The 26784-nt window shown below is 37.9% G+C and overlaps 3 protein-coding genes across 5 annotated transcripts; 2 read left to right on the top strand and 1 right to left on the bottom strand.

The window, feature by feature from the left end:
• The first annotated feature begins 85 nt into the window (after positions 1–85).
• LOC132789174 (uncharacterized) lies at positions 86–2068 on the top strand. Its single transcript, XM_060796972.1, has 4 exons — positions 86–440; positions 506–627; positions 687–988; positions 1194–2068. Exons 1-4 carry the CDS (start codon positions 279–281, stop codon positions 1877–1879), a joined length of 1272 nt encoding a protein of 423 aa, XP_060652955.1. The 5' UTR covers positions 86–278; the 3' UTR covers positions 1880–2068.
• On the bottom strand, positions 1916–8262 carry LOC132789172 (proton-coupled amino acid transporter-like protein CG1139). Its single transcript, XM_060796971.1, has 7 exons — positions 7956–8262; positions 4736–4910; positions 4053–4239; positions 3368–3993; positions 3130–3305; positions 2476–2631; positions 1916–2414 (listed from the first exon to the last, which is right to left on the bottom strand). Exons 2-7 carry the CDS (start codon positions 4906–4908, stop codon positions 2323–2325), a joined length of 1410 nt encoding a protein of 469 aa, XP_060652954.1. The 5' UTR covers positions 4909–4910; positions 7956–8262; the 3' UTR covers positions 1916–2322.
• Positions 8263–12210: 3948 nt separating this feature from the next.
• Positions 12211–26294, top strand: LOC132789786 (proton-coupled amino acid transporter-like protein CG1139). Of its 3 annotated transcripts, none has more exons than XM_060798048.1 (6): positions 12211–12329; positions 22731–22810; positions 22991–23140; positions 24146–24958; positions 25017–25176; positions 25231–26294. In XM_060798048.1, the coding sequence occupies exons 1-6, from the start codon at positions 12279–12281 to the stop codon at positions 25498–25500; spliced, it is 1524 nt and encodes a 507-aa protein (XP_060654031.1). In that variant the 5' UTR covers positions 12211–12278; the 3' UTR covers positions 25501–26294. The 3 variants fall into 3 exon arrangements, with proteins under 3 accessions (XP_060654031.1, XP_060654030.1, XP_060654032.1); XM_060798047.1 differs by lacking the exon at positions 12211–12329 and adding an exon at positions 16124–16592; XM_060798049.1 differs by lacking the exon at positions 12211–12329 and adding an exon at positions 21946–22162.
• Positions 26295–26784: the final 490 nt, after the last annotated feature.

Below are 26784 nucleotides of genomic sequence, written 5' to 3'. Positions count from 1 at the left end.
GATGACAATCGAAATATTCATATATTTTAAAAATATACGTTAACAATTAAATGGAGTGGAAGTAGCTTGAGCATATTGTTTTTTAACTTACAAAAAATTATAAAATGCTATAAATACTCCTAAAAATTTAAAAGTTGTTTTGGTAACATCGCTATGGATGTTTTCATTGTTTAATGGTTGCGGCTCGCTGTGATTGTCATCGTTCGGCGTGAATGGCTATAAATTTGTGGCGCTCGCAATCAGTATCAAATCGCATTTATCAAAGGAAAGACACTTGAATGTCACTGCAAAATAAAGAACAGAAACTCAAGCATCTCTTCGATGGCGGCGCTTGGAATGTCTATGCACCGGATATATTAAATCTTGGCGTGGGCGCCCCAGGTACAGATTTATTGGAGCCCTGTTGCGATCTATTTCAACAGGCATCGGCGCATTGCCTGGTGAGTTCTCTTATCAGCAACCACCTGTTGTCAATCAACAGCAATAATTCCCGCAACCTTTGTAGAATCGAGAGAAGGACGAGAATCAGTCGTTGATCTTTCAGTATGGACCAACGAGCGGCACCTTCGAAGTGCGCCATCAACTTGCGCAATACTTTACCCAAATGTACGCTAGTCCCGTCAACAGGTAATTTCTAACGGTTTATTATATTTATCTTTTAATGATTCAGCATTGCTTCACTTTAGTGAGGACTTGATAATCACAACAGGCGCAACGCAGGGCTTGCATTTTGTGCTCTCCACGTTAATTGACTTCAATGGCTTCATCTTTGTGGATGAATTCACTTATATGATTGCCTTGGATAGCATGAAACACTTTACGACCCTACAGATTGTGCCTCTTAAACTTAACGACGATGGAGTTGATCTCAAAGATCTTGAGGCGAAAGTAAGCCAAAGGCGCTTTAAATCAAACAGTAAAGAGTTCTGGGCCATGTACTATACAATTCCCACATATCACAATCCTACGGGCATTTTGTTCTCGCCAGGTGAGTTCATTAAACCGACAATTCTAACTTCCCTTAAAGGCCTCTAAAGTTGGTCAACTGATAGTTTAAAGTTTTTAAATTTTAAAGATTCAAAATTCTTTTATATATTATGTCAATTACTCATTTATTGTAAGAATTTGACTTTCCAGTAGCTTATAAATTTGTTAAAGTTGAATCGATAATGATCTCTTTAATCCTCTCCCAGATGTTTGTCGTGGCATTGTGAAGCTGGCGCGCAAGTTTGATTTCCTGGTGCTGTGCGATGATGTCTATAACATACTCAACTATGTAGAGAAGCCATTGCATTCACGTCTTCTTTCCTACGATGCACGTACGGATGAGGATTTCGCTGGTAATGTCATCTCCAATGGCAGCTTTTCGAAGATTATTGGTCCAGGAGTGCGTTTGGGTTGGTTGGAAGTGCCGCCTAGATTAAAGCCGCAGCTCGACAGAAGTGGAATCATTATGAGTGGTGGCTGCTTCAACAACTACACAGCTGGCATTGTGGCCAGTCTCTTTGAGCTGCAATTGGCCCAAACGCATATAGCAAGTGTCTATGAGGCATACAAGGAGAGAATGTTAGCCACGACAGCGATACTTAAGGCTGAGTTACCTGAAGGTTGTCAATTCTCAGCCCCACGCGGAGGTTACTTTATTTGGATAAGATTACCGGGAGAACGCGATGCTGGCGAGTTTATGGAATACACTTTAAAGCACGAGAAGATTACATTTATAGCAGGCCCACGTTTTGCTATAGAAGAGGGTAAAGGTAAGCAATATTTTCGTATATCGATAGCCTTCCATTCCAAGGAGAAACTGGAGGATGGAGCAAAACGATTGTGTTCAGCTCTAAAGAGCTTTATGGCAATTACCGCCGACGTCAAACTTTGATAAGCGAAAAAGAAAAGACTATTTTTAACTGTTCTGTTTTTTATAATATGGCAAAATATTTTTTATTGCTTGTTGTTGTTTGTTATCGTATTTTAAATAGTGCTTAAACAGATAGGACTTAGACAGTAATTAGCTATAAAGATCGTTATCAATTACGAACATGTAATAAAATATGCGTATCTAAAAAAATGTTTTTTGGGCACAATGCTTAAAAATATCACAAATTTGATAAATTTATACAAATATATTCAAGTTGCATTTTACTTAACAATAGTTTGACACTCTCAACCCATTTGTCATGCTCTTTTAGAATATTTAACAATTTAGTTTTTTGCTTTTGTGCATAATACTTTGCTTGAAATGCGTGGCGGCAAATTCGAAGGAAAAAGTAAAACAAAATCCTATGACTAAGAAAAAACAATTCTACTCGTAAGATAACAAGGTTATTCGGTGAATGTGAGGACGATCTCCTTCAGAGAAGTATAAGTGCCGATTATCAGGCCAAGAATTCCCACAATAATCAGCACGAAGTTGCCTGCGATCGATGTAATAGATTAATATATTATAAAATGGAAACTATGGCTACAAATACTCACTCAACAGCAACCAGGCCTTGCTTAAGCCACTCGTGTTATACCAATGCGTGCAGATCTGAATCAGAGCTGGGAAAGCCAAACCCAGAGCGGATAAACAGAGAGCACCAAACAGTGAAATGAACAGCTCCAGATTGGGAATAGCAACAGCCAGCAGAACTGTAAAATAAAGCAAAGGATTTGTGTAAATTCTAAAGGAAAGTGTTTTTAAAGTAGCTTACAAATTAATTTTAATGCATAAATTAAAGTTGCAATTTGCATAGCCCAAACAGATAATTTATGACACTTGATTCTATAACAAGGAAGAATTTTCATTACTCCTATTCTAACTATATATTTCTACAAAATTATGAAATTTCGTTAATATCTGCTAATGCTAAGACACAGACCATAGCATGTATTTTAACCTGTGCTTAGCGAAGACACGAACCACATGAAGCAAAGTCAATTTTACATTATTTCCATTCATTCTGGGCAAGCTGGCAACTAATATATCCTAAAAGTGCTATGCAACTTTTAAAATGTATATGCTTATAAAGACTTTAGAAGAAGAAGTGGATATATAATATGTACGTATGTATCTCTATCGTTAAAATAAGTGGATATATGTATGTAGTATCTCTAGCAGTACCCGATTTCAAATTACAATATACTTACAAGTGATGAGCACCAATCCGGTGCGCACAGCGTACTCCCAGAACAGCTTGTTGCGTTGTGGGCCCAGCTTCTTGCCCACATAATCGTTCCAGGTGATGTCAATGGCCACGTAGCAGGCCAAACCGTGAGTGATGTAGATGGCAAAAGCCAGCATGCCCTTCACGATCTGTGCTGGACTGCAAAAAGGTTGAATTCCAATTCAGTTGCATTTCAAGAGATTAACAACCAAACTACTCACATTTCGTGCTGTGGCAGATTCAGGGTGATGGAACCCAAGACGTCGGCGCCATAGTTGAGGTAGCCAAACAGACCCATGCCCACATAGAGGAACACAATCCACACCATGGACACATTGAGCACGCCACAAGAACCGCCAAACTTGTGTGGCGTCTTCATCTCATTCTCCAGCGGCAGAATGACACCAATGGCCTCCAAGGCGAACAGCACAGTGCCAAAGAACAATGGGAAGTTCTCGATCTTGCCAACAGCATCCTTGCCCTCTGTGGAGATGGGTTCACGGAATATGTAGTAGCAGATGATGGCAAAGGAGACCATGGTTATGAGATTGGCCAGCGTGGAGAAGGGAGCCAGATACTTGAGTTGACGCACCCAGTTGATGAGTATCAAAGGCACCAAGATGATGATCATGCAGAGACGCACATCCATATTTGTGTCATACACTGCATCCACAATGGACTTGATGTTGGACGCCACGAAGACGACATAGACACAGCATGTGCCCAGTTGATAGATGAGCAGAAAGACATTCACCACAGTGCCAATGTAGGGAGCACAACACTTGAAGAAGCCCGGACCCTCGTAGAGTGCTGACTCCGCAACAGCGGGATAGTTCATGCTGGGTACCTGAAAAGAGGAAGGAAATGTAAGAAGAGTTTAAGAGAGAAAATGATAGAGTAACTTACTCGCTTGCGACGACACAATTCATACTCTGCCTTAACCAATTGATGTATGCAGTAGGTGCAGATGATGCCAATCACAATGGTGCCTATGGATCCAGTTAAGTAGCCAGAATTGCGGAAGGCATTTGGCATGGCCAGGATACCAGTGCCCAGCGATCCCTTCAGCAAATGGAAAAGTGTTTCCCAGTTGCTGCAAATACAATACAATTAAATATGATTAAAGTATCGCAAACATAAAATTGTAGCTATTTAAAATGATTTTTAAAAAAAGAAAATTATGGAATTCAATTGCATTTCTCTTTGTCCACTTAAAATTAAATTTCTAATATAAATAGATTATACAATTTCTAAAAAATATATAGAATTTAGAAAAAATTGTTATGTATAACTTTTTTTAATAATTTTATGCCAATTAAATTCTGGTTTCAAACATTTTTTCTTCAAATCGAAACATTCACAAATTGAATATTGCATTCATATGAATAATTTAAACTGATCAGATTTCATTTAGTCTGAGCTTTTACTAAAGGTTACCAAAATGTTTTAAAGTAATGGTGATAATTATATATATTTCCTTGAAGAGATTAAAAGCAGTACTTTAATAAAAGATGTTCGGATTCTAGACAAATTGATTCTTCTACTTGTTTCTCCTGCAGTTGAGATGTCAAAATTTGGTTTGTGCTTACGTTGTGGGATGCGGAACTTTGCGATGTTCGTAAGGATTGTAGTCGGGATCCTTGGCCGCCTTGCTGGAACCTTTTTCCGCCAACTCAAGCGAATATTTATTGGCGCTCTGCTGCTTGATGTTGTCCACATGATCGCTGACAAACGCCGGATTGTTGTGTCCATTTTTACTCATGACTGTCAAAGAGAAAGAGAGAGAGAGAGACGAAGAGGGAGAATTCCAGTTAAATTTCACTCGTAATGGGCGATAAATCAAAGGAAAGGCAAGGCAAGGCAAGTCCAGTTGGAGAGGCATTATTTAATTGCTGACACTGTCGGACGATGATGATGATCGCGATCTAAGCGCTGCAAATGCAGCTGAAAATAGTTTGACATATTTCTAAATTAAAAGCAGACCCCGCACAATGTCAAGTTCAATGTAAGCGAACGAAGCGTTGCCCCTCAGCAGATGAGTCCACATTGTAGGTACACACACTATACTATACTCTACTATATATAATATATATGTTTTATACTTTTGTGTGTGTGTCGTCAACAACATGTCGTGAATGAAACGTGCTAACATTTTGTAATTGCAGCCAATTTTACTGTCACTTGGCGAGTTGGCTTTGGCTTTGGCTTTGTCGTTGGATTTGGCTTTGCACTCGTACTTTGTTGTGATTTTCATTTCAATTGATTTAGCTATTTAGCTGTTACCGTTATCCCCCTTTTGTTTAAGACAACAATTGTTTATCTGCAACACACAAACACACAGACAACGCATGCCTTAATTAGAAATCTCGATGTTTTATTGCCCCATTCCATCCGAGTGCCAAGATAAGCCTACGGCCGAGAAATGGAAATTTTGGCAAATCAACGGCAAAGGCAAAAAGTTTTCCGGTTATGCGAGCGTCGTTTGCAATTAGTATATTTAATTGCCCGAGTTGACTTCTTGACATTTCTCTATTTCACATTGCGTATACGTAATGGGTTAGCATGCAAAGTACAGCTGTGAGTATTATTTGCAAGTGCACTGCTCACTTGCATAAAATGTTGTTATTTTAAAAAATAAAACAATAACAATTATTGTAATTTCTTCGTCAGACAGAAGAAGGTCGCTTGCAACTGATTCATCAATGAGTAAATTTTCGCTCGTTGTTATTTTTGTGTTTTCTTCATTAATCTTTAAACCCAAAGCCACATTTCTCACACCCACACATCGAGCTGTTGGCTGTTGCTTAAGATGATGCATGCATAATTTCAAGTACAGCCAGTTTTTTTTTCTCTTCTTATTATTCGTTCTAGCCAAGATTACGAGTCAGATTTAATATGCGGAAGTCTTTAGAAAACAATGGGAGCCAAATGACTTTAGGGCAATCGCTTAATGCATTAATAAACTTCTACATCTATTAATTAAACAAGTATTATACTCTTAAGATATGTTAATATCGAATTAGACGTGCATTGATCCCATTCAAGGCGGATCGAATTACCATATAATATTAATGTCATTAAACTGTAGGAAAAACAAATTAAGCTACTGCGCATTATTTTTGGCTTCAATTGTAAATTACTTGAAATTAGAAATTTCTAAATTCTTTTGTTTATTTATACGTCTTAGATTTCAAAAAAGAGCGTCATCAAACTCACTTTTTATTTTATTTTTATCCATGGCCTAAACGAGATTTACGTAAAGACAAAATTCGCAGAAATACTTTGGATAATTTATTCTACGATAATTTATGCGCAAACTAGCTCAAAAATAAAGTAAAAGAAGTATTTTCAAAGTTTGTTTTATTAATGAACTGAACTGCAACCGGTTCAAACCAGATGCGCGCGCTTGTCTTTTAAACCTTTGTTGTAGACCAAATTCGAGAGGCGATCACAATTCGCCTAAGATATTTGAAATTTATTTGACAGAGCCACAAATCAAAGAAATTGCGCATTATTTAATGCAAATTGCCAATTGCAAATTGAGCAAATATGCAAATTCAATACGTGCAAGAAATATATCAAATTTTTAAACTAGAATATCCAATGAACCTGATATCGAATTGAAAACTCAGACACTACACTAAAAACGCGATCAGCACGCGACATTTTCTTTGTTTGATTTTTTATTATTATTTTCATGTTGTTGCTGTATTTATTTTTTGCTTTTCGAGCTGAGCTGAGCTGAGTTCGAGGGGCGAGTTCAATGTGCCTGGCTTACAGTCAGTTTGGCCTTAGCGGTGCTTCAGGTGTGATTGACTGTGTTTGGAATTTTTTTTAAAATTTCAAATTCATTTGTCAGCGTCATGCTGGCCATATCAATTGGTCGTCTTCGACGACGGCGCCAGCTTCTGAACTCGAACCAAGTTGTTGGCCTTGCTCCGCATTTACTTGAATAATTTTAAACGAATTATAAAATGTAATTCCTTTTGTTCTAGTCAACTTTCAATTTCACTTAAAAACGAATCAACGTTTTTTTTTAGTATTCGGCTCTAAAGTTATGATTATGAAATAGTCGATTAGCAGTGCAATTACTTCAACAATTGCTATGCATATTTAATATTATTTTTTTATGACCATTTAAAATGCCAAGAGGCAATACAATGTATTATTTTTTGAGCTAACAAGTGAATCAAGTATTCTAAATTTCAAAATATATAATTTAAGTTAAACTCAATGTTTTTATGTTAACAAGTGAATCAAGTATTCAACATTTCAAAATATATTATTTGGGATAAGCATAACTTGTTTTGTTTTTAAAATTGAGCATCTTAAATTAATTAAATTAAATTCTTAGGCCATAAATCATTTCACGAACTGATCTCATTCATTAGAGCATCTCAAAAGCGACTCAACGAAGGTTTTTCCGGCAAACACAATTGAAACCGTTATCGAGTATCCTCGCTCAAGTTTAGTTGGTTCTATTTTCGTCAGTTTGATCAATAATACTACGTCAGTGTGTGCTAATTTTAAATGCAATTAATTTAGATTTACAAAAGACACATTTTGAGTTCGTTTCAAACACTCTCATCACAGCAAATCTCATCTCATTTCTCGCTCGCCAAATTAATGCTGCGATGTTGAATGTGCACTCAAGCTCGACACTCATGAGTGTTTTTTCGGTGAATGTTGAATGGAAGAGGGGATGACGGGGTGGAGCGAAGTGTCAAGTAATTTGCAAATGCTCTCTCACTTCCGTTGTTAATTAGACTAGACTCGAAAAAAATATAATATCTAGAGAACTCAACTTACCTAAAGCCCTAAGAACACTTTTTGTATTTTATAGATTTAAAGAATAGAATTTAAAATATAATTTTGTATAACACAAATTTTGTTAACGATTATTTTTTTTGTAAATAATAATTTGCATTAATGGAATGTTGCACAAATTCAAATTAACACATGCTAATTTAACGAAATTAAAATCGAAAAGAGAAGAAGAGAAGCCGACTCGCGACAGGTGTCAAAATTGGATGAAATCTAACGGATGCGATCTACAATGGGATCGAGACGATCTGCAATATACGATGTGATCGTGTTGACCGCGCGCTAACGACTAAATCAGACCCAACGTGGGTCACCGGTTTTATGCACTGCGCGAATTGTTGTTGTTGTTGCTGTTGCTGATGTTGTTGCTGTTGCTCGACGTCGATCGCGATGCCAGCAGACAGTCAGACAGGCACTCATGAATACTCGTTCTCTCAACTTACGGGGAGGCACGAAATAACAAAAAAAAATAAAATCAAAATCACAGTGACAAAATATTTATCATAACGAAATTTTCGAGTTACGATACAGAATCCGGCGATTTGTTTGTGTACCAAAAAAGGACGGAGCGAGAATGCGAAGAGATTGTGGATGAGATACGTTAATGTTAAACTGTTTAGTTAAATGTTATTAATACGCAGCTTTTAACTGTTCTGTTGATCTGTAGACTAAAGCTCAATTACTGTACGGCGAAAGCTCTTTCCTCAATTGACATCTTTATGTTACGAGTACGAAACTACGAAACTATCGAAGACATTGCTTTTATTAAATAATTGTTACTACAACAAGATCGTGATGACCATTTACATTCGTTTCCTTATACTCGCATTTCCAGGTATTAAATTATATAAACTGCATAATAAATCAAATCAAATCAGAATTCCTTTTCTTCTAACCTATTTGTCAAGTCGCAGCATTGCAATTTGTTTCTTAGTAAATGCGAATATAATATTATCGAGTATGCTTGTAAATTCGTTGTGCATTCTTGTTTGTTTCATTATCGATGCCATGACAAATGAACAGAAAAAAAACGATAATAAATGTAAACAATGTCTGAACAACGTGATGGATCTCTCACTCTCTTTTCGTTTTTTGTTTTTTTTTTGTCGGCTACGCTTTCGTGTCTTGGCACAAAGTCGTTGCCAAATATTCGACAACAACAACAACAAGTAATCGTAACTATGGCAAGACTGCATAAAGAACCAGTACAAGTTGAGGTGTAAGGTGTCTTTAAAACTGCAGCTACCGTGGGTAACTGACTATGGGCAACAACAACAGTAAAAGCAACAACAAAACTGTTGCCAAAATGTGCAATTTACATTTTTTTTGTTGCCTTAATGCACTTTCTCAGGCGATCAACCGGTTTTGGGGCAAAGAGAATTTGCGCGTTTTACGCGAAATTTCATTTACAACAACGGCGACGACGACGATGACGGCCTTCCAATCATTTTGCATGCATTGCGCATACGCCGCGTGTTACAGTTTCATATGGCAGACACTAAGTACATACACACAACAAGCATAAGCAACTATCAACCACAATGAACACAGCAGACCAAAAGCCGGCTAAATATTTGCCCATGCCCATGTCTAGCTACTGTTTACCTGCCTGTTCACCTGTTCACCCGTCTGTCCGTCTGTCTGTCTGTCCGTCTGTCTGTTCGTCTACCTGACTGCCTGTCACAAAACCGGTCAAGCGTTAGCCCGACTCTGACGTAGTCTTTCTCAAAGTCTACCCCGAGATATCATCGTTTTCGACTGCGACTTCGTCTTCGTCTTGGCTTCGTCTATGCTTTCCTCCTCTTGTTTTTGTCTGCTAAGTGTGACGTCAATATCAAACGCCAGACGTGAATCATGTTAATCCGATTGGAACCAGCAGCAAAGATCAATTAATTGCAACTCCTATTCCAAATCTCTGCCTACGCAAATCTCACATAAGCTTTGACACATTTAAACTGATCGTTTATTGTGACGCTTATTGTGTTTATCGCTCTTTTGGGGAATGGCTTTATCGTCAAACATTAGGTGCTAAGAGCTGCCTTCAAAATATTTGATAAATTGGTGTTAATTTACAGAGATCATTGGGGTTTCTTTTATGGTTTGTTCACCTGCTAAATAAATGTAATTAAATTATGATCATCTATAGATTCATTATAGAAACTGGATTTTTCATGTTTATATCATATTAAATACATTTGATTTTGTGGTTTTGGAAGCACACAGAAAAAAAACCTTTTAACTAACCAATCAGTGGGTCAGCTAAAACACGCTAATTAAATGCGAAGCAGTTTCAAATATAATTTCCGTGCTGTCACGCAAATACAAAGCAGATAAATATGAATTGCATCTAATAATTACATGTGAAAATTCACTCGAAATAATGGCAAACACATATCTGATTGACGCCAGACACAAATATAGAAAAAAAAGGTGATGACAATAAATATAATAATAATAAAAACATGTAAATAACTAAAAACAGTTCCATTAGAAGCCGCATTAAGTGTAGCATAATTGTAAATTGTTTTCGCCATGAACTTGTGGCAACACTTATCAACAAACAACAGTTTTATTACAGTGAACACGTGTCATTATCACGGTTAACTCGGGACACTCTTTCAGCTTTTAAAATTAGAATCCATTCGAAGTTTGCCCTTTGGCCTCCATCGGTCATAACTGGATTTATTACGCGTGCGTCACAACATCAATTCGGTTGTACTTTACATTAGTTGATATTGAAATATGACTGTTAGCCACCCATAGACTGATCATCATCATCAGCGATCATCATCAGTAGTAACCATGTAGTAGGTACAACACAAGTGGATTTGTGTGGCCTAATTGAATGATTACCTTGTTATTGTCAATTTGCGGTGTATCTCAACTATTTGACGTACTATATATTTAATAGAAATAAAAACTAAATAAAAAATTGCGCATTAAATGTTTGTTATGGTAAACTGTAAAATCTGGGTGATGCTCCTCGGCAGCTGTTTGATTTATTCGCTGCGTTCGCGCTCCCAAATTAACATAAAAGGAAGTGTGAATTGAGAGCACCATTGTTTTAAGCATTTGCTTGATCTACTAAATAAAGCATCTCTACATTTTTAGAATTAAAATATTTGATAGGGCTGAACTCTTTAAAGAATTCTTAGCAATTTAAGATAGAATTCTATTACGACTTATATTGAAATATAAGTCGATTAAGGAAGTTATTTAGCATGTGTCAAAACAATTACAAACAATGAGTGCTGCTCATAAATTAAAATATAATTCAAATATAAATATATAAATAAAGCATCTCTACATTTTTAGAATTAAAATATTTGATAGTGCTGAAGTCTTTAAAGAATTCTTAGCAATTTAAGATAGAATTCTAAGCACAAAATATACCCGACTTATATTGAAATATAAGTTGATTAAGGAAGTTATTTAGCATGTGTCAAAACAATTACTAACAATGACTGTTGCTCATAAATTAAAATAGAAATATTTCCAGTTCAACGATTGCGTTAAAGCTCACTCAATCGCTGAACCTCAATTAGAAATACATCTGGCAATAAAACACATTCTCTGGTGCCTTACACTCTTCGCACCGATTACAACATTTAAGTTTGGCCTAATCTTTACAGCCGCATACCAATTGAATTAATTGTATGTAAAAGAAAAAAAACTCCAATCTGAGTGATATTCTTAGCGGTAGCTGGTTTCCCTTAACACTGCTGATAAGCAGTGAAAACAATGTTTAATCGTAGTCTCCATTTTATCAGTCTCAACTGAGTTACCTGCACAATTTGTCTCGTATTTTGTGAGTCTATTTCTCACGTTTTGCTGTCTGCGTCTCAAATATGCGCTAAAACTATTGCAATAAAAGCAGGCCGAAAAAAACATGCCCAACCAGACAAGAACGAGTATACGAACAGCATTTGGCTAGCAGGCGGATTTTTCAATGTTAATGTTAATGTTAATGCTAAGCGTCATTCATTGTCAGGCACTTTAAGTGTATGTCGAAGTGATCTCAGTTTCTGTTTTGAGTAGAAAATCCATTCGAATTTTGAATCGGCGAACGCAGCCTGTGCAAATATAGTTCACTCAACGAGTGAGCGGGTTTTGAGGGAAGTTGCTGATCAGATTGTATTAACCGTGTGTGTTTTAAACACAATTGTATTGTAAGATTTGTGCTTTTATTCATTGTGCGCCAACCGCTTGAAAAGCAGTCGAGAGTCGTCAGTTCTTGGCGCACAACCGCTTACGTATACTTAATATAATTTCATTAATCGATTTAAAGTGGAGAAGGCATAAACCACAATGACGGTCATCGCGATTAATGGTGCAAATAGCATTCCAGATAATGGAACAGTAAGTTCTTAATACACAATAATACAAAAAGTGCTTAGCTGTTATCAGTTGTCCTATAAACTGTTTGATTGTGCGGGACATAAGTGTATATTTATGGTTCAATAATTAAAGCTATATCTGTATAAATTCTGATTGCGAGTGGTAATCGAAATGTTCACTATCGTGTGGCGATTTCCCAGTCATTAAATTATCATTAGGGCGACGTAAATCAATGATGTTAATATTATCATAGTTGTGAATTCCTGTGAGTTCTATTAAATCTATCTCAGCTGCTGACATAATTTGCATGTAGGGGACAAGTTCGTATATCATTCGTCTGGGACGACGAATATTATTTAATAATAGTAAACATTGCCAGCGACATTTCAGTGAGTTCTCTTATCAATTCGCAACTGGTGAATTGCTTAATGACAGCTCATGAGATGCTCGACAATGACAGAAGTCCGACAGTAGGAATATTGTCTAGTTACCCAACAGCCACGCTGAGGCGAGTGCATTAAATGGATTAGCGTTATGGCTCCAATAAAGGTAGAGTACAATGTAATTGTCAATTTGGTATGAACTGGAGATTGTGGCCATGCCTTGTTGAACAAACACTCGAGATCTCAGAGCACTCGTCGCGATCTCAGATATAAAGCCGTTGTCGTGACGTGATACAGTCACAATTATTTGCTGTGCTTCCCATAAACTTGACCCGCTGGCAGGCGGTAATTAGGCAAATCAGTTCACGTGCAGTTTCCGTAGATTAAATTCTACTTAAATGTATCAATAAAACTTGTTTTACAATCAATCAACAATAGAATGTTGAGAATGTGCTAAGATTATGTTTATTAATCATAATCTTTATAACCGTGATTCAGCATCATGAATCACCACACATTTATTTTGTATAACTATTTTTAAATCTGGATAAAAGATAAGAACCTATATAGATTTTTAATTAAATAAACATATGGCCCATGTGGTTATATTTTCGATCGTCTGGCCCGAAATTGAATAACAAACGTTGCCTGAGATCTTCAGTTATCGGCAAAGATTGCAAAATTGCTTCATAACAAGACAAACGAAGTAAGCCGCAACATTGAAATTCAAGGCAGCTTGTACTTCGGATGATGGCCATGGTCAACGCCTAATAACTTGAAGTGAAAGTATTTGTTGGATAACAGTTCTTCAAAAGTGTTGAAAATCAAAGCACAGATGCTTATGCTGCATATCAATTAATATTAAAATGACATTCAACAGTGAGGTGAGTAAAAAGTGATGCGAAGGATGCAAACAGTGTTTTAACTACTTGCTGTACAATGAACTGTGCGCGATCTACGACTCGTCCGCTGTGCATTCTAAATATGCTATTCAAGTTCAACACAGTTTACGGATTTAACCCATTAAAGTCGCTTAATTTGGGTTTTTTTGTGTGTGATTCCCTCGAACGTCATCAACTTATGGAAATGCGTTTCGCATATTGTGCTCCGTCCTTACTGTGTATTCAGTTAACACTTCTCTCGCGATTGTGCCTTGCATACATAATATGTTATGACTGCCGCAACTAGTTGTTGCGTATCCGGTACTTGAGTTGTTTCTGTTATGCCATATTGTTTGCATCTCTCCTGTTTCTCAATATTCATGTTACGAGTGCGACGCCTGTTTTTAATTTTTGTGAAATTTCTTTCTCATCTTTTAAATGAGTGTGATAAATGATCGTAACCGGTTGTCGGCCTAAACTTAGAATGCATTTATACTCGTTTGTGCCTGTTCAGTATGCAAATTTTACTTAAATTCGGTTCAACTTACAACTAATTTGCGTGCCAGCAGCATGTTGAGATGCTCGGAGATTGCACTGAATTAGCATTCAAGTACGATTTGATTTTGATTTGTTATTCTAGTGTGTGAATGTTTTTAGTTTTCAATTAGTTAAATAGTTGCATTTGCTGATCTCAGCGCAAAGGTCACATAAATTAAGTGCTTCAAATATGTTACAAAAATAATGCATGACTTCGGGGCGTATGCGCAATATCCAGCCAATATGTCGCTAGATTTCGTCAAGTGACTCAGAGAATCGTTCACTGCGTTTGTCGCTATAGCGACGTTACGTTAGTTACATTCGCCGTCAGCTGCCGATAGATGGCGCTGACTTGCGTCGCCGCACAAAAGTATGCAACGCTTTTTGTTTGCTCATCGATGCAAACGCTTAACGGAAATTTAAACATTTCTTGCAATTCACGCTGCGTACAATAAAAAAGGCAACATTATTTAATTGAATTAAATCAATTTATAATCCATTAATAGTTACAAGGACAATTATTGAGCTGAAATCAATGTCGTCTTCATCTAATCTGCTCTCGCAGTGATTAGTTATAAATTGAGACATAAACTCGGTCAAGTTTAAACAATTTCGCCATATTCAATTGATTTCTACTTAGCGAAAAATCTAAAAAATTTCCATATGCTCAAATCGAACCGCTTCGCACTGGTTGAGTTAGACGAGATCGGTATTGGTTCGATTTTTGCAGCGTTGTCGGGTAACTTGGCACGTTTCGAGTTTCACATGAATAAATGCGCCGCAAAGAAACATAAATTGATTTAAATTTGCAGTTGTTTCTCATATATATATAGAGTATATATATATTTATATACTTTTTTGTCGTGTGTCTTTGGTGTCTGAATTGGCCCTTGAGTTGCGTTTCATATTTTTGGCTATCAATTGTTCGTAATTTGTTTGGGGTAAACGTCACACAATTCAATTGCCGCCCAATTGAGTGAGCTGACTGACTATAATAATATATGTCTCTGTTCGCCGTTTGCCGTTCACTGTTCTCGGTTCTCGCTTCTCGGTTTCGACCCGTCACGTTTATTGGAAAGCGGAAAATCGGAGCGGAGACTGCAACTTCATGACGCGGCGGCAGCCGAGAGTTTTGCGCAGTTGAAATTGGCATCGGATGGTGAGCTGCCCCCTTTTTAGAGCGTGCGACGATGTTATTATTATTATTTATTTATGGTATATGCCATTTGGGCTCTTTCTTATCTAATGGCATCGCTAATTAATTAGAGTATTATTTGCCATGCATATTGTATTGAGTTTTCCACGTAATTCGTGTGTCTTATCGATATACCCTGTAGGTAAGTCTGGATTGAGGGGTGTATTACAGTACTAGAAATTAATTGATAACTATTTACTTAGATCTAGACACTAAGCGGTAGTCTTTGTTCATTTAGCTGTCAGCAAAGGGGGAATTAAGATTGTAATTTATTGATTTGTATTATAAATAGGGTGTCGAGCAGTTCATATTATCGTGTAATTAGCATCGATGGATTTATTGGGCATAACTGATTCATGCCAGACTATTTAAAAACTAACTTTTATATACTATATACTTTTCTATTGTATTGTATTGAATAGTAGAAGGTGCGCTCTCTCTCTCACTCTCTCGCTCTCTGGGAATCTTGGTGGCTTGTGACGCATATGCCTTATTAAGTGCAATTGCAACGGAACTGATTTGCAATTGGCAATATCGGGTGATAGCCTCTGTTTGAGCCATATGAGGGCTGAGCAAGTTTCCTTTTCGTTGGAAGTTTTGCACTTTTCATTATCAGAAGCGGAACCAGACGTTGAAAATATTGAATGCACTCTCCACTTCAAACGGAGTGCGCTCTCTTTCAAACAATTGTGTCTCTCTCTCTCTCCAGTTCGCTCTCTTTCTTTCTTTCTCTCTGGGCTTGCCGTTGCCCGTGAAATCGTAAAATCGTCAAATCGGGGGGTTTTACTCGCTCGTTTTTGTGCAAAGGTTGGCATTCTTGTTCTGTTTGTCAAACCGTGCGGTTGTCAGAACTTTGAAAATTTTCTTTTGCAACGTCTTGGCGACGTTTTTAATTCATTTCTTTCGGCACAAAGAAAAGGCAAAAGGCAACGCAAAAACGTTGCATATTTTTCAAAGCCAGAGCGGTCGCAAGTTCTTGAGAATTGCATTAGTAATATTGCATTTTATCTTTATCCAAAATTAATAAAAAAAAATCGAGTCTCAATAGTTTGCACTAAATTTCCTCATTCAAATTCTATTTATATTATTGTAACAAGTGTTTGGAAGTTGCTGGAAAACGTGTCGCAACGCGTTTACCGAGAGTTTACGATATACGTTAAACGCGCTCCAGTTGCCATTGCCGACAGGATAACACACGCCCCACACGCCCCCAGGATAATCGCTGCTCGTGAAAATGAGTTTTCACAAAAGCGACTCACGCACGCCGTTAGCACCGGCGGAATATACCGTAAGTACTCTTAGCTCTCTCTCCCACTCCCCGACATTTCCGCTCTAGGTCTAGTCTCGAGCGCAAACATTGGGAATTCCTTGTTTTCACATCGATTTGTCGACAAACAATTCTGATGTCTGATGAGAGTCTCAGATCTAATCAGATAGCTTTGCGCTTATCAACTTCGTTTTGCAATGATAAATTTCTATAGCATGACTGTTATTCCCAGGTAAAGCCATGACTCGGCTTTGCTTCTATTGCTGACTAGGTCATATGATATAAAGCTGTGCATTAATTGTCATTAGCAACCATGAGTTCTTAACCCTTTCCTATTGATTGATCGCCTTTCGCATATACATATTAATATTAGTCTATGCAAATCAGTTTGTTTTTTGTTTGAAATGATAACAAATTAGTCCCGAAAACTGAAGCCTAATTTCGGGGATGTTTTTTGTGGTCCGCTTGCTCCTGTTTCTGTTTCTGTTTCTGTTTCGTGTGTTGTTGTTATGAGTAACATAGCCATAAACCACCCTCACCGACTGTTAGATACTCCTAGACACCTAGCCCTAATGTTTTTGTCTCTAATGTTTGCTGTTTGCTTTGCTCTTCTCTGTCTCTTAGTGGAATTTTCCACTCGCGTCGCCTGTGCGAGCGAGCGCCTTGCACTTTTATGTTTGCCTGGCTGCGATTCGAGTCGAGTTTTATCGGGCAGGGGACGAAGTAGGGCATTCAGCAAATCGTCTATAGCTGACTTAGCTCGACTTCTTCGACTACCTACTGCGTCAGCGTTTTTCAGGGTTTCAATTTGAGAACTACAATTTCGTGGCTAAAAAATATGCCATTTATTGTACTTTGACTTGAAAATATTCAACTGTCGATTTGTCAGTCTGTCTGCTGCGCAAGCGCCGTTGATGAATTTGCTGCGTTGCTTTTCTATAAACTGGCACAATAAAACATTCGATTGCATTTGGGAATTTTCCATGCCCAGAAGTCGCGCTCTAAAAGCGTGTCCAGATTCTCAGCACTTGCAGCGTAATAACTCGACTTGCTAGCTCTCTCTCTCTAACTAGCTCTAACTCACTCTCTCACTCGTATTTACTTCTATTGAATTGCATCAGCCGCTGTGCACTTGAAACTCGACTGCAGAGTCACACATTATGTTCAGGCATCGAGTAATACCTCGGTCTCTACCTCATTACATAGTCTCTAGTTTCGCAGATGTTTATATTTGAGGAACATTAATTCCTGCAGTTCGTTATGTATTAAATTGCAATTCGATTGACACCCGTTTCTATCGGTATCTAGAAATTGTAGAGCCCCTTCTCAAACACTCGTATCTTATCTAACATAACATATTTTTATGCATTTCGAAGGTGCCCCAAATGCATATGACATTTGGCACACTGCAAAAAGAGGGTGAAAAAGCCACAGCTATAAATCGTAGCTAGGTGTTTGCATTGACTGATTGCTGACAGTTTTTTTTTTATTTCGCTAGAAATGCAACAGACCGCAAAGGGAGAAGGGGGATGAAGAAGGGGTGGGGGAGCCACGTGATGCACATTTCTCGTCGCCAGCATTTTAGCCAGTTTTGTTAAAAACTTTCCACTACAAATTGTTTGCATTTGTTTCGTTTTCGTTTCGTTTTCGATTTCGATTTCTGTTCTGTTGCTTATGTAAGTTCAATGGCATGCAGCTATTGAGCCAAGTTGACAGTTTTAATTAGAAATATCGCAATGTACATGAATGCATGTTCGATGCCGCCTCTCGTACGCCTGCGAATGTGGCTTAGTCATTGTCCTAAGATTGAGAGTTCTATAATATTTACTGTTTGTGATTTCGTCATTGCATGCAAGGGAATTAATACTTAATACTCTCTTTACATTTCTAATTACTCATTATTTGCGCACAATTTGTAATAACACGTTTCGAGATTGTGCTGAGATTTAAACTCTACGGGCTTCTTATCGCTGGCTCCTAGAAATTACCGATGTTATCGATAAGTGGGAAATACTTGTTAAAAAAACAAAAATTATAAACAAATGGAATACCCATTGATTGATGTGAGTTTCGTGAATTTGCAAATTTTATCTAGAAATTTCCATATTGATTGCTATCGCTAATTATATTTATTTCTGTGCTGATTCAGCGCATGTGAGCTGATAAGAAAATATGCTATTTATAATTAATAATAATCCAATACAAGAATAAGTTATAGCTGAACATTTGTCATGAATTATTTTACACAGTATTTTGTCTTATGTAATCGACACTTAAGCGTATAGTCACCCCTTTTTTTCTGACGTTCTCTTCGCATGTTTATGCAATTGAGTTGTCTTCTTCCTCTCTCCTCTAGCTATCTATTACAACAATAAATAAAATGACATCGCTATCTCGGCATTCGATTAAATCATTTTTGCAAAAGCATTTATACAAATATTTGCGACCTACGAGTAAAACACTTTTGCCATCTCATCGCTTGTGTTCATAGTGAATTTATCTGCTTATCTCTGTTATCAATGGGGCAACATTGCTGCAGCTCGCAACTCGCAGCTAACGGAACTTGCCGCCATATTGAACTTGAACTGCGCCAATGACACGTGTTGAGAGCTGAACGCTCTTTAGGGGAGCAAATGCAGTTTGCAATTCGTTCGCTTCCAGGTTGCATTTTGTTCTGTTGTGCTTTTGTTCTTCTTCGCACATGTTTCTCTTTTTTTCTATACTTTGTTTTTTTCTGTTTTCTGTTGGCTATGCACTTTGCTGTGCTTGCGCTATTTGCGTAGCTGTTGCCGCCATTTGAATTCGAGTACAAATTCCACTTCCCTCGCTCTGCAAACTCAACTCGACACGAGAAGCGCAACGAAAAACGCAAACGCAGTTAAATGAATTTCGTAATTGTTACACTGTGCATGAAGTTTCCGACTTTAGAATCATTGCACGCGACACAACACGAAATGATTGACTGACGGAATGTGACGTTTATAAATACGAGTATGACAATTGCATTATTTGGCGCCAAAGTTCAGCTCAAACTTTTTGCACGGCACAGCTGCCCAATTACATGTAAACAAAACTATTTTTATTTTTAGTTAGAAATGGCGTTTAGCTATTTTTAGCAGCAGCTGATATACCCTACACTCCACGGGGTATATTTAACCCATTTCCAATTTCGCTTACTTCACTGCTTACTGAAGCGTTAAACTGTCAAGTTGTCGCTTGGCATATGCGAAAGTTGTTGCGATTTATTGCCTCTCAAACTCATCAACAGCTGGGCGTGAACAATAGTTTTTCAATTGCATTTCTCCAAGTTTCAAATTATTTACGTAATTATATTATATTACATAAATTATAATTAATAGTTGTCGCTTAAATTGCATTATTTTGAAATACATTAAATTAAAATTCAAACATCTAAACAATATTAGTTTTAATTGTATTTCAACTGGCGTTACGTACGTCTCAAAATTTATAAATATTTATGTAATAAAATAAATAAAATAAAATAAAATTATATTACATAAATTATAATTAATAATTGTCGCTGAAATTGCATTGTTTGACACAATTAAACTAGAATTCAAACATCTAACGGATATTGTTTAGAATTCGCCGCGAAAGTTGTTGGGATTTATTGCCTCTCAAACTCATAAAGCTTAAAAATATTTACGTAATACATTATATTACACAATTTATAATTAATAGTTGTCGCTTAAATTACATTGTTGTCAAACACTATTAACATAAAATTCAAACATCTGAATTCACCGTGAAAGTTGTTGCGATTTATTGCTTCTTAAACTGATCACCAGTTGTGAACAAAAATAGTTTCCAATTGCATTTCAGTTTGTCTTATGAACTTCTTAAAATTTAACAATATTTACATAATTATATAAATTATAATTAATAGTTAGTTAATAGCTTAAAATTTCAACATCTGTGTTACGAACTTCTCAAAATTTAACAATATTTACATAATAAAATACATTACATCAATTATAATTAATAGTTGTCGCTTAAATTGCCTTGTTGTCAAACACAATTAAATTAAAATTCAAACATCTGATGGATGTCGCTTTCAATTCGCCGTGCAAACTCGTTGAATCAGCTCGCTTGGCGAATTCGCCGCGCAGGTGCTTGCGACTAGCCGCTGTTACGTGTGGCGCTGTTGTAACAGTTTCCTGTGCAGGCCCATAGATGGCGCCAGCCGCATTCCGACACACAACAAGCATACGCACTGTTGTCGCTTGCGCGGGATAAATTGCCGCGCGTAAATAAATAAAATGTACAAATTTTGGCGTTTGCTTTAATTAGTAAATTTATGCTGCAATTTTTTAATAAACTCAAATCGCTGTCAAATCTGAATATTTTGATGTCTCTTTTTGGGCAGTTGATTCAATTTGGACAAACCAAAATAAACATAAAATTACTACAAGAGGGCACAATTTTTGGCCATGGCTGCAGTCGTAAATATTTTTCGCACATTTTTTGCGCAAATTTACAGCTTCCTCATTAATTTTATTTACGTCGCACTTGCTTTAGTCGCGTTGCTCGGATCATGTCGCTTGCGGCGTCGCACTGATTTTGATCAATTTATATGTGGGAGCACTCACAATACGGATTGTGCTTTTTTTTGGTTTTTAATAGCCACCTCGCTGCGACTCACGTTTCCCCTTACCCCTCCAACGCTTGCAGCTGCTCTCTTTCTCGCTCTCTGTATCTCTCTTTTCCACACGCTCGCTGGGGCACGTGTGTTCTGATACAATGTGTAGGAAACAATAGAAGGCAACGGGCAGCAAGCAAACCGATGACGACATCGAGAATCTCGATCTAGCTACGACTAGCTGCTGCTGCACCCCCAATGAATGTATCTCTGGCTACACCTATAGAAGCCGAAAACCGAAAAAAACCTCGTTTGCGATCAAATCCCGTCACAAAATGCTAGTTGCTCAATTGCCAGAGCCCCTAGCGTTAATGCAGTCGTTGTTGTTGTCGTTGTTGTTGTTGTTGCTCAGCCGTGTGTCCCACTATTTATTTGCAGCTATTTGCAAGAGATCATAGACAACTCTCTGAGTGCGCCACGTCGCAGCAGTGTCTCATTTTGCTGGCTGCTGGCTGCTGTCCGCTGGCTGCTGCGGCCTGTCGCTTTTCATTTTGGCCACAAATGTGCATATAAACGGACGACATTGGCCGTGAACGCGAATAGATTTTACATAGCTGGTCTCTTTCCCTCTCTCTGGAACGTGAATTGAACGTGTAAACGTCGCGCATGTCGCTCGAACACACGAATTTGACATTTAGCTCGATCTCGATTGCGATCACAATTTCAAACACGACACACAGTGCAGTGCAACGCCATCAAGCTGAACGCCACAGCCGGAAAACCGCCATTGCCGCCGCGTCAGCAGCCGCAGCAGCAGGATCACGAGCTGAGCAGTCTTGGCTCTAGGGCAAGGGAAACACGACTATCGAGTGCTGCACTCAGTCGTCATAGGTTGAAAATGTCGCTGAAACGAGGCGGACCACCGCCGGCGCCATCGAGCGGTTCCGCTGTGATGACAACGTCATTGAGTGCGTCTAGTTTGGATCAGCAGGTGCGACTCAAAGACAAAAAAAATAAAATATAAAGAATGGGCTGAGAAACAACGTGATCTTGTCAACTGCGTGGGTGATTAAGTGTGTGATAGTGTGTGTTGTGTTCTGTGTTCTGTGTTCTTCTTCCGCATAACAATTTGACTATTGAACTTGAATATTGCGCATACGACGCGTGTTGCCAAAAAATGTCGCTATACGCTGCATTGTCGGGCGTTTTGTTTACCAGCTCAACTTGCTGCAATTGCTGCAGACCAACAAAATATTTGACATTGCGCATAAGCATTGTCAAGGTCAGAGAAATCATTTGCAAATCCAGCAAACAAGTAACCATAAACTGCATTTATCTTGCTGACAACCACACAAAAAAAAAACAAAAATAAAGAAAAAACTACGTAAATCAATTCTTGGCTCGCTCTCAGCATCAGTTGATAGTCCCTCAATGCGGTTTACATAAGCATTCGCTCTTTAGCTTTTGTCGACTGCACTCTGCAATCTTTAATTCATTGCATACATATTCTCAATCCGATCTCTCTTTTGCTTATACTCGTATATGTGTTTTTCTTGCAGAAAATTCCGACGGTTGTGACGGTCTACGATAGCGAGAAGAAAAACGGCAGCAGGAATAATGCGAACATTGGGCAACCCAAGTGAGTGTTCAATTCATTTTAGTGTTCGATGCCATAGCAAAACGTTTGCTATTCGCTCGTTGAAATATAATTTACAATTTAAATTTAAGTGTTTGTACTCGGTGTTGATGCAACAATGTACAAGAATATCGATAATGAGTCCTCGACTACAATGTTTGAAATGTATTCATCCTCGGATAGATTCATACGCTCCGACATGGCCGATGTGCCTGTCCAGCAGGCGGCTGGATCGACTCTTCCCCTAGTGCTGACGCGCAAAAAAGGCGGCGACGATGGTGAGGATGGCACCTACAATCCCTTCGAGCATCGCAAAGTGGTGCATCCAACTTCGTAAGTAAAATACTGAAGGATATTTTCATCCGCTAAAGCTTTAATATTATTTGGTGAAGGATATTTTATGCCTTAAAGTTGACCTATTCATTGTAAGATCGTTCTCCAAATATAGACCGTCTATTTTCATATTATTTCTTTGCCTATGTCAACACGTCGTATACTCGATCGATTCGCTTATATAAACAGCTGATATTATTGTGCGCACCGCATGTGATTAAGATAAATCAATGACTAACTAATTAATTAACGTCATTGAACTTTTGCCTAGACTTTGATTTCTCGCCGCGATTGCCTTTTGTAATCTAAATGAAAAGGAAAAAATAGACAGACAGAACAGAACAGAACAGAAATATCGGAAATGCAAATTGCAATTTTATTGACATTGTCCTTGGACTTTAAATGAAAAAGCTTCCACACTAAAAATAAAGTAAATTCGCAAATAGACAGAGAAAAAAATAAATAGAATTAGGTATGAAAAGAAAAACCCAAAACAAATGTCGAAATTTCATTGCACGATTCGTTGGCAGTGCAAAAATGTGTAACAAGAGAGAATAGTTTGAGAGAGGGCTAGCGCCATAAATGTTCGAGTACACTAAACAACAAAGCAGCTAATTGGCTGCTAAATATGCTGAAACTACAAATAATTGATTCACGTTTAAGAATTAATTCACAAAACAATTACCAGACAATTAGAAGCTGGAATTAAGCTAACAAATAACGCAGCATCACACGATTGTGTGACGTCTGTGTGTTTGTAGGTGTGTGTAGCTTACTCGTATATTAAGTATTGATGGCATTACTCTCGCACAATCAGGCAACTAGACATAAATAAATTCTCTTATTTTTCGTAAATATTTTGGATGCAACTTAAGTTTTCATTTTTATTTTGGCAGCCAGACTGGTTTTCTTTTAACCTATTATAGATATAATATAATAATTGTCCACATTCGACTTGTCTAATTATTGTTCATGCACTTGTGCAATATTGATCTCGATTTGCAGCGATATGGAAACATTTGTGCATCTGCTCAAAGGTTCCCTGGGCTCCGGCATTCTGGCCATGCCCATGGCCTTTGCCAATGCCGGTCTCTGGTTCGGTTTGATTGCCACTTTCGCCGTCGGCGCTCTCTGCACTTATTGTGTCCACATCTTGGTGAAGTGTGCGCATATTTTGTGCCGTCGCCGCAAGATTCCCATGATGGGATTCGCCGATGTCGCTGAACAGGCTTTCCTCGATGGTCCGCCGGCATTGAATCGCTGGTCCCGCTTTATACGCTTCATGGTGAATACGTTTCTGGTGTTCGATCTGCTCGGTTGCTGTTGCATCTATCTGGTTTTTGTGGCCACCAATCTGCAGCAAGTTGTCGATGTCTATTTGGAGACACAATTGAGCGTTCGCCTGTGGATTGTAATTGTCTCAGCTCCGCTGGTCTTCATGTGTCTGGTGCGCAATCTCAAGTTTCTGACGCCCTTCTCGATGATTGCCAACATTCTGATGTTTGTCGGCATTGTCATCACGTTTGTCTACATGTTCTCCGATCTGCCAGCGCCTGCTGAGCGCGAAGGCATTGTGAAGCCAACGCAATGGCCGCTCTTCTTCGGCACCGTCATCTTTGCTCTGGAAGGCATCGGTGTAGTTATGTCCCTGGAGAACGACATGAAGAACCCTACTCACTTCATTGGTTGCCCGTCGGTGCTCAACTTCGGCATGGGTCTGGTCATTGGACTTTACACTCTTGTCGGCTTCTTTGGCTATCTGAAGTACGGCAGCGAAACCGAGGCCAGCATTACGCTGAATCTGCCAAAGGAAGACAAGTGAGTTGGCATCTTAATCTATATATTTCCAGTTGATAATATCTTGATCTCTTTGTAGATTGGCTCAGTCTGTTAAGCTGATGATTGCCATTGCCATATTCTTTACCTTCACGCTGCAGTTCTATGTGCCCGTCAGCATTCTGTGGAAGGGCATTGAGAGCAAGATTTCCGCTGCACGCCAAAACATCAGCGAGTACGCACTTCGTGTTTCACTTGTGGTAAGTCTCGAATGCTTTATTTATTTGTTATATACTAAATAATTATTTTCTTAGGTGCTTTGCTGTGCCATCGCTGTTGCGCTGCCCAATTTGGGTCCATTCATCTCCCTCATTGGCGCCGTTTGCCTCAGCACTCTGGGCATGATTGTGCCCTCGATAATTGAGCTGGCTGTGTATTATGAGGAGCCTGGCTATGGCACCTTCAAGTGGCGACTGTGGAAGAACTCGGGCCTGATACTGTTCGGAATTGTGGGCTTCGTGACGGGCACATATGTGAGCATACGCGAGTTCCAGGCTGAGTTCGCTGGTGGACATGAGAAGTGAGCAAAGATGTCGAAAAGATGTCTCACGTTATGCTAATTTAATTTAAATTAGTTTTAATAAAACTCTTCTAAGCACAGGGATATCTAAGTTAAGTTTTTAACTAATTTTAGGGCTAACCAAAGTTTTGTAAGATTCTCCCTCTGCTTCTCACATCCATATCTTAATTTCGCAACTAAACAAACCAAACAAAATGCCAGCAAAATCATTCTACAACTCTTCAATCAGGCCACGCGCAAGCAGCTTTCTACTTACTTTTACTTTTAGCTCTATCTTTATCCTAACATATCTAAAACTCTAAACGCTCGACCTAAACCTCTACCGATATCCAAACACAAAGTATTTGATTTAGTCGATGCCGCATTACTTGTCGTTGGGCAATCGTAATTGTGGCATCAAAGTTATTTAGAGAATTCTACTAGAAGTGATTTCGTAAACGTAGTGATCTTTTGACAACAAAACAATATAGTTATAGTAGTTGTAATTAGTTCCTAGCTGAACTAAATTAGTTACACACCAAAAACAAAAACGAGAAAAGATTTAAAAAAAACAAACAAACAAACAAACACAAACACACACGCATAAAGTGTACAAAAAACTATACACAACATATTTTCATTTTGTTATACATTTTCGTTTATTAAATATTGATTTTCCGATTTGTATGCCCTATTTAATAATCATGACATATTATATACATATATACATATAAAATACCTATAGTAGAGGAGACCAATTGCATAAATCGCAAATAAAATTTAAAACAAAAAAATTGATTAATAAAAATATAAAATGTACCATATGTTTTACTAATTTTGGGGGTTAGTGAAAAGTATTCTCAGCATGGAAATGAAAAGTTTGCTTACGATTTACACGACTGAATATATGTCGTTATATGTAGCAGACATTCTGCTGCTCATATTAATATATTGTATTTTACTATTTTGTTGTATATTTACATAAAAAGTACCTTAACAACACAAAAATATAAAAGATGATGTTACTATTGTGATTATGAAAGTGTATTGGTTGAACAAAGTCTTGCCGTTTAAGACGCCTCAAGTATCTAAAAGTAGCTTTCTATGTGATAGGCTGCGGTGTTTTAAAAGCCTATAAAAATCCGCTCTTCCGCAGTATACAAGCGTATTTAATGTAACGCCTAAAAGTATGCTTTAAGTTTTATTGTTGTATCCAGAACAAAAGTATGCTAAGGTTATGACTTATTAAAGTTTGTTGCATACTTTTAGGTTAGTTTGAAAATGTAATTCTTTTTTGTAGGAAATCAAA

The sequence above is a fragment of the Drosophila nasuta genome, chromosome 3 (assembly GCF_023558535.2).
Source record: "Drosophila nasuta strain 15112-1781.00 chromosome 3, ASM2355853v1, whole genome shotgun sequence".
In the NCBI taxonomy this organism is placed as follows: domain Eukaryota; kingdom Metazoa; phylum Arthropoda; class Insecta; order Diptera; family Drosophilidae; genus Drosophila; species Drosophila nasuta.
Note: the sequence above shows the minus strand (reverse complement) of the source record. Positions and strands in the feature narration are given on the sequence as shown.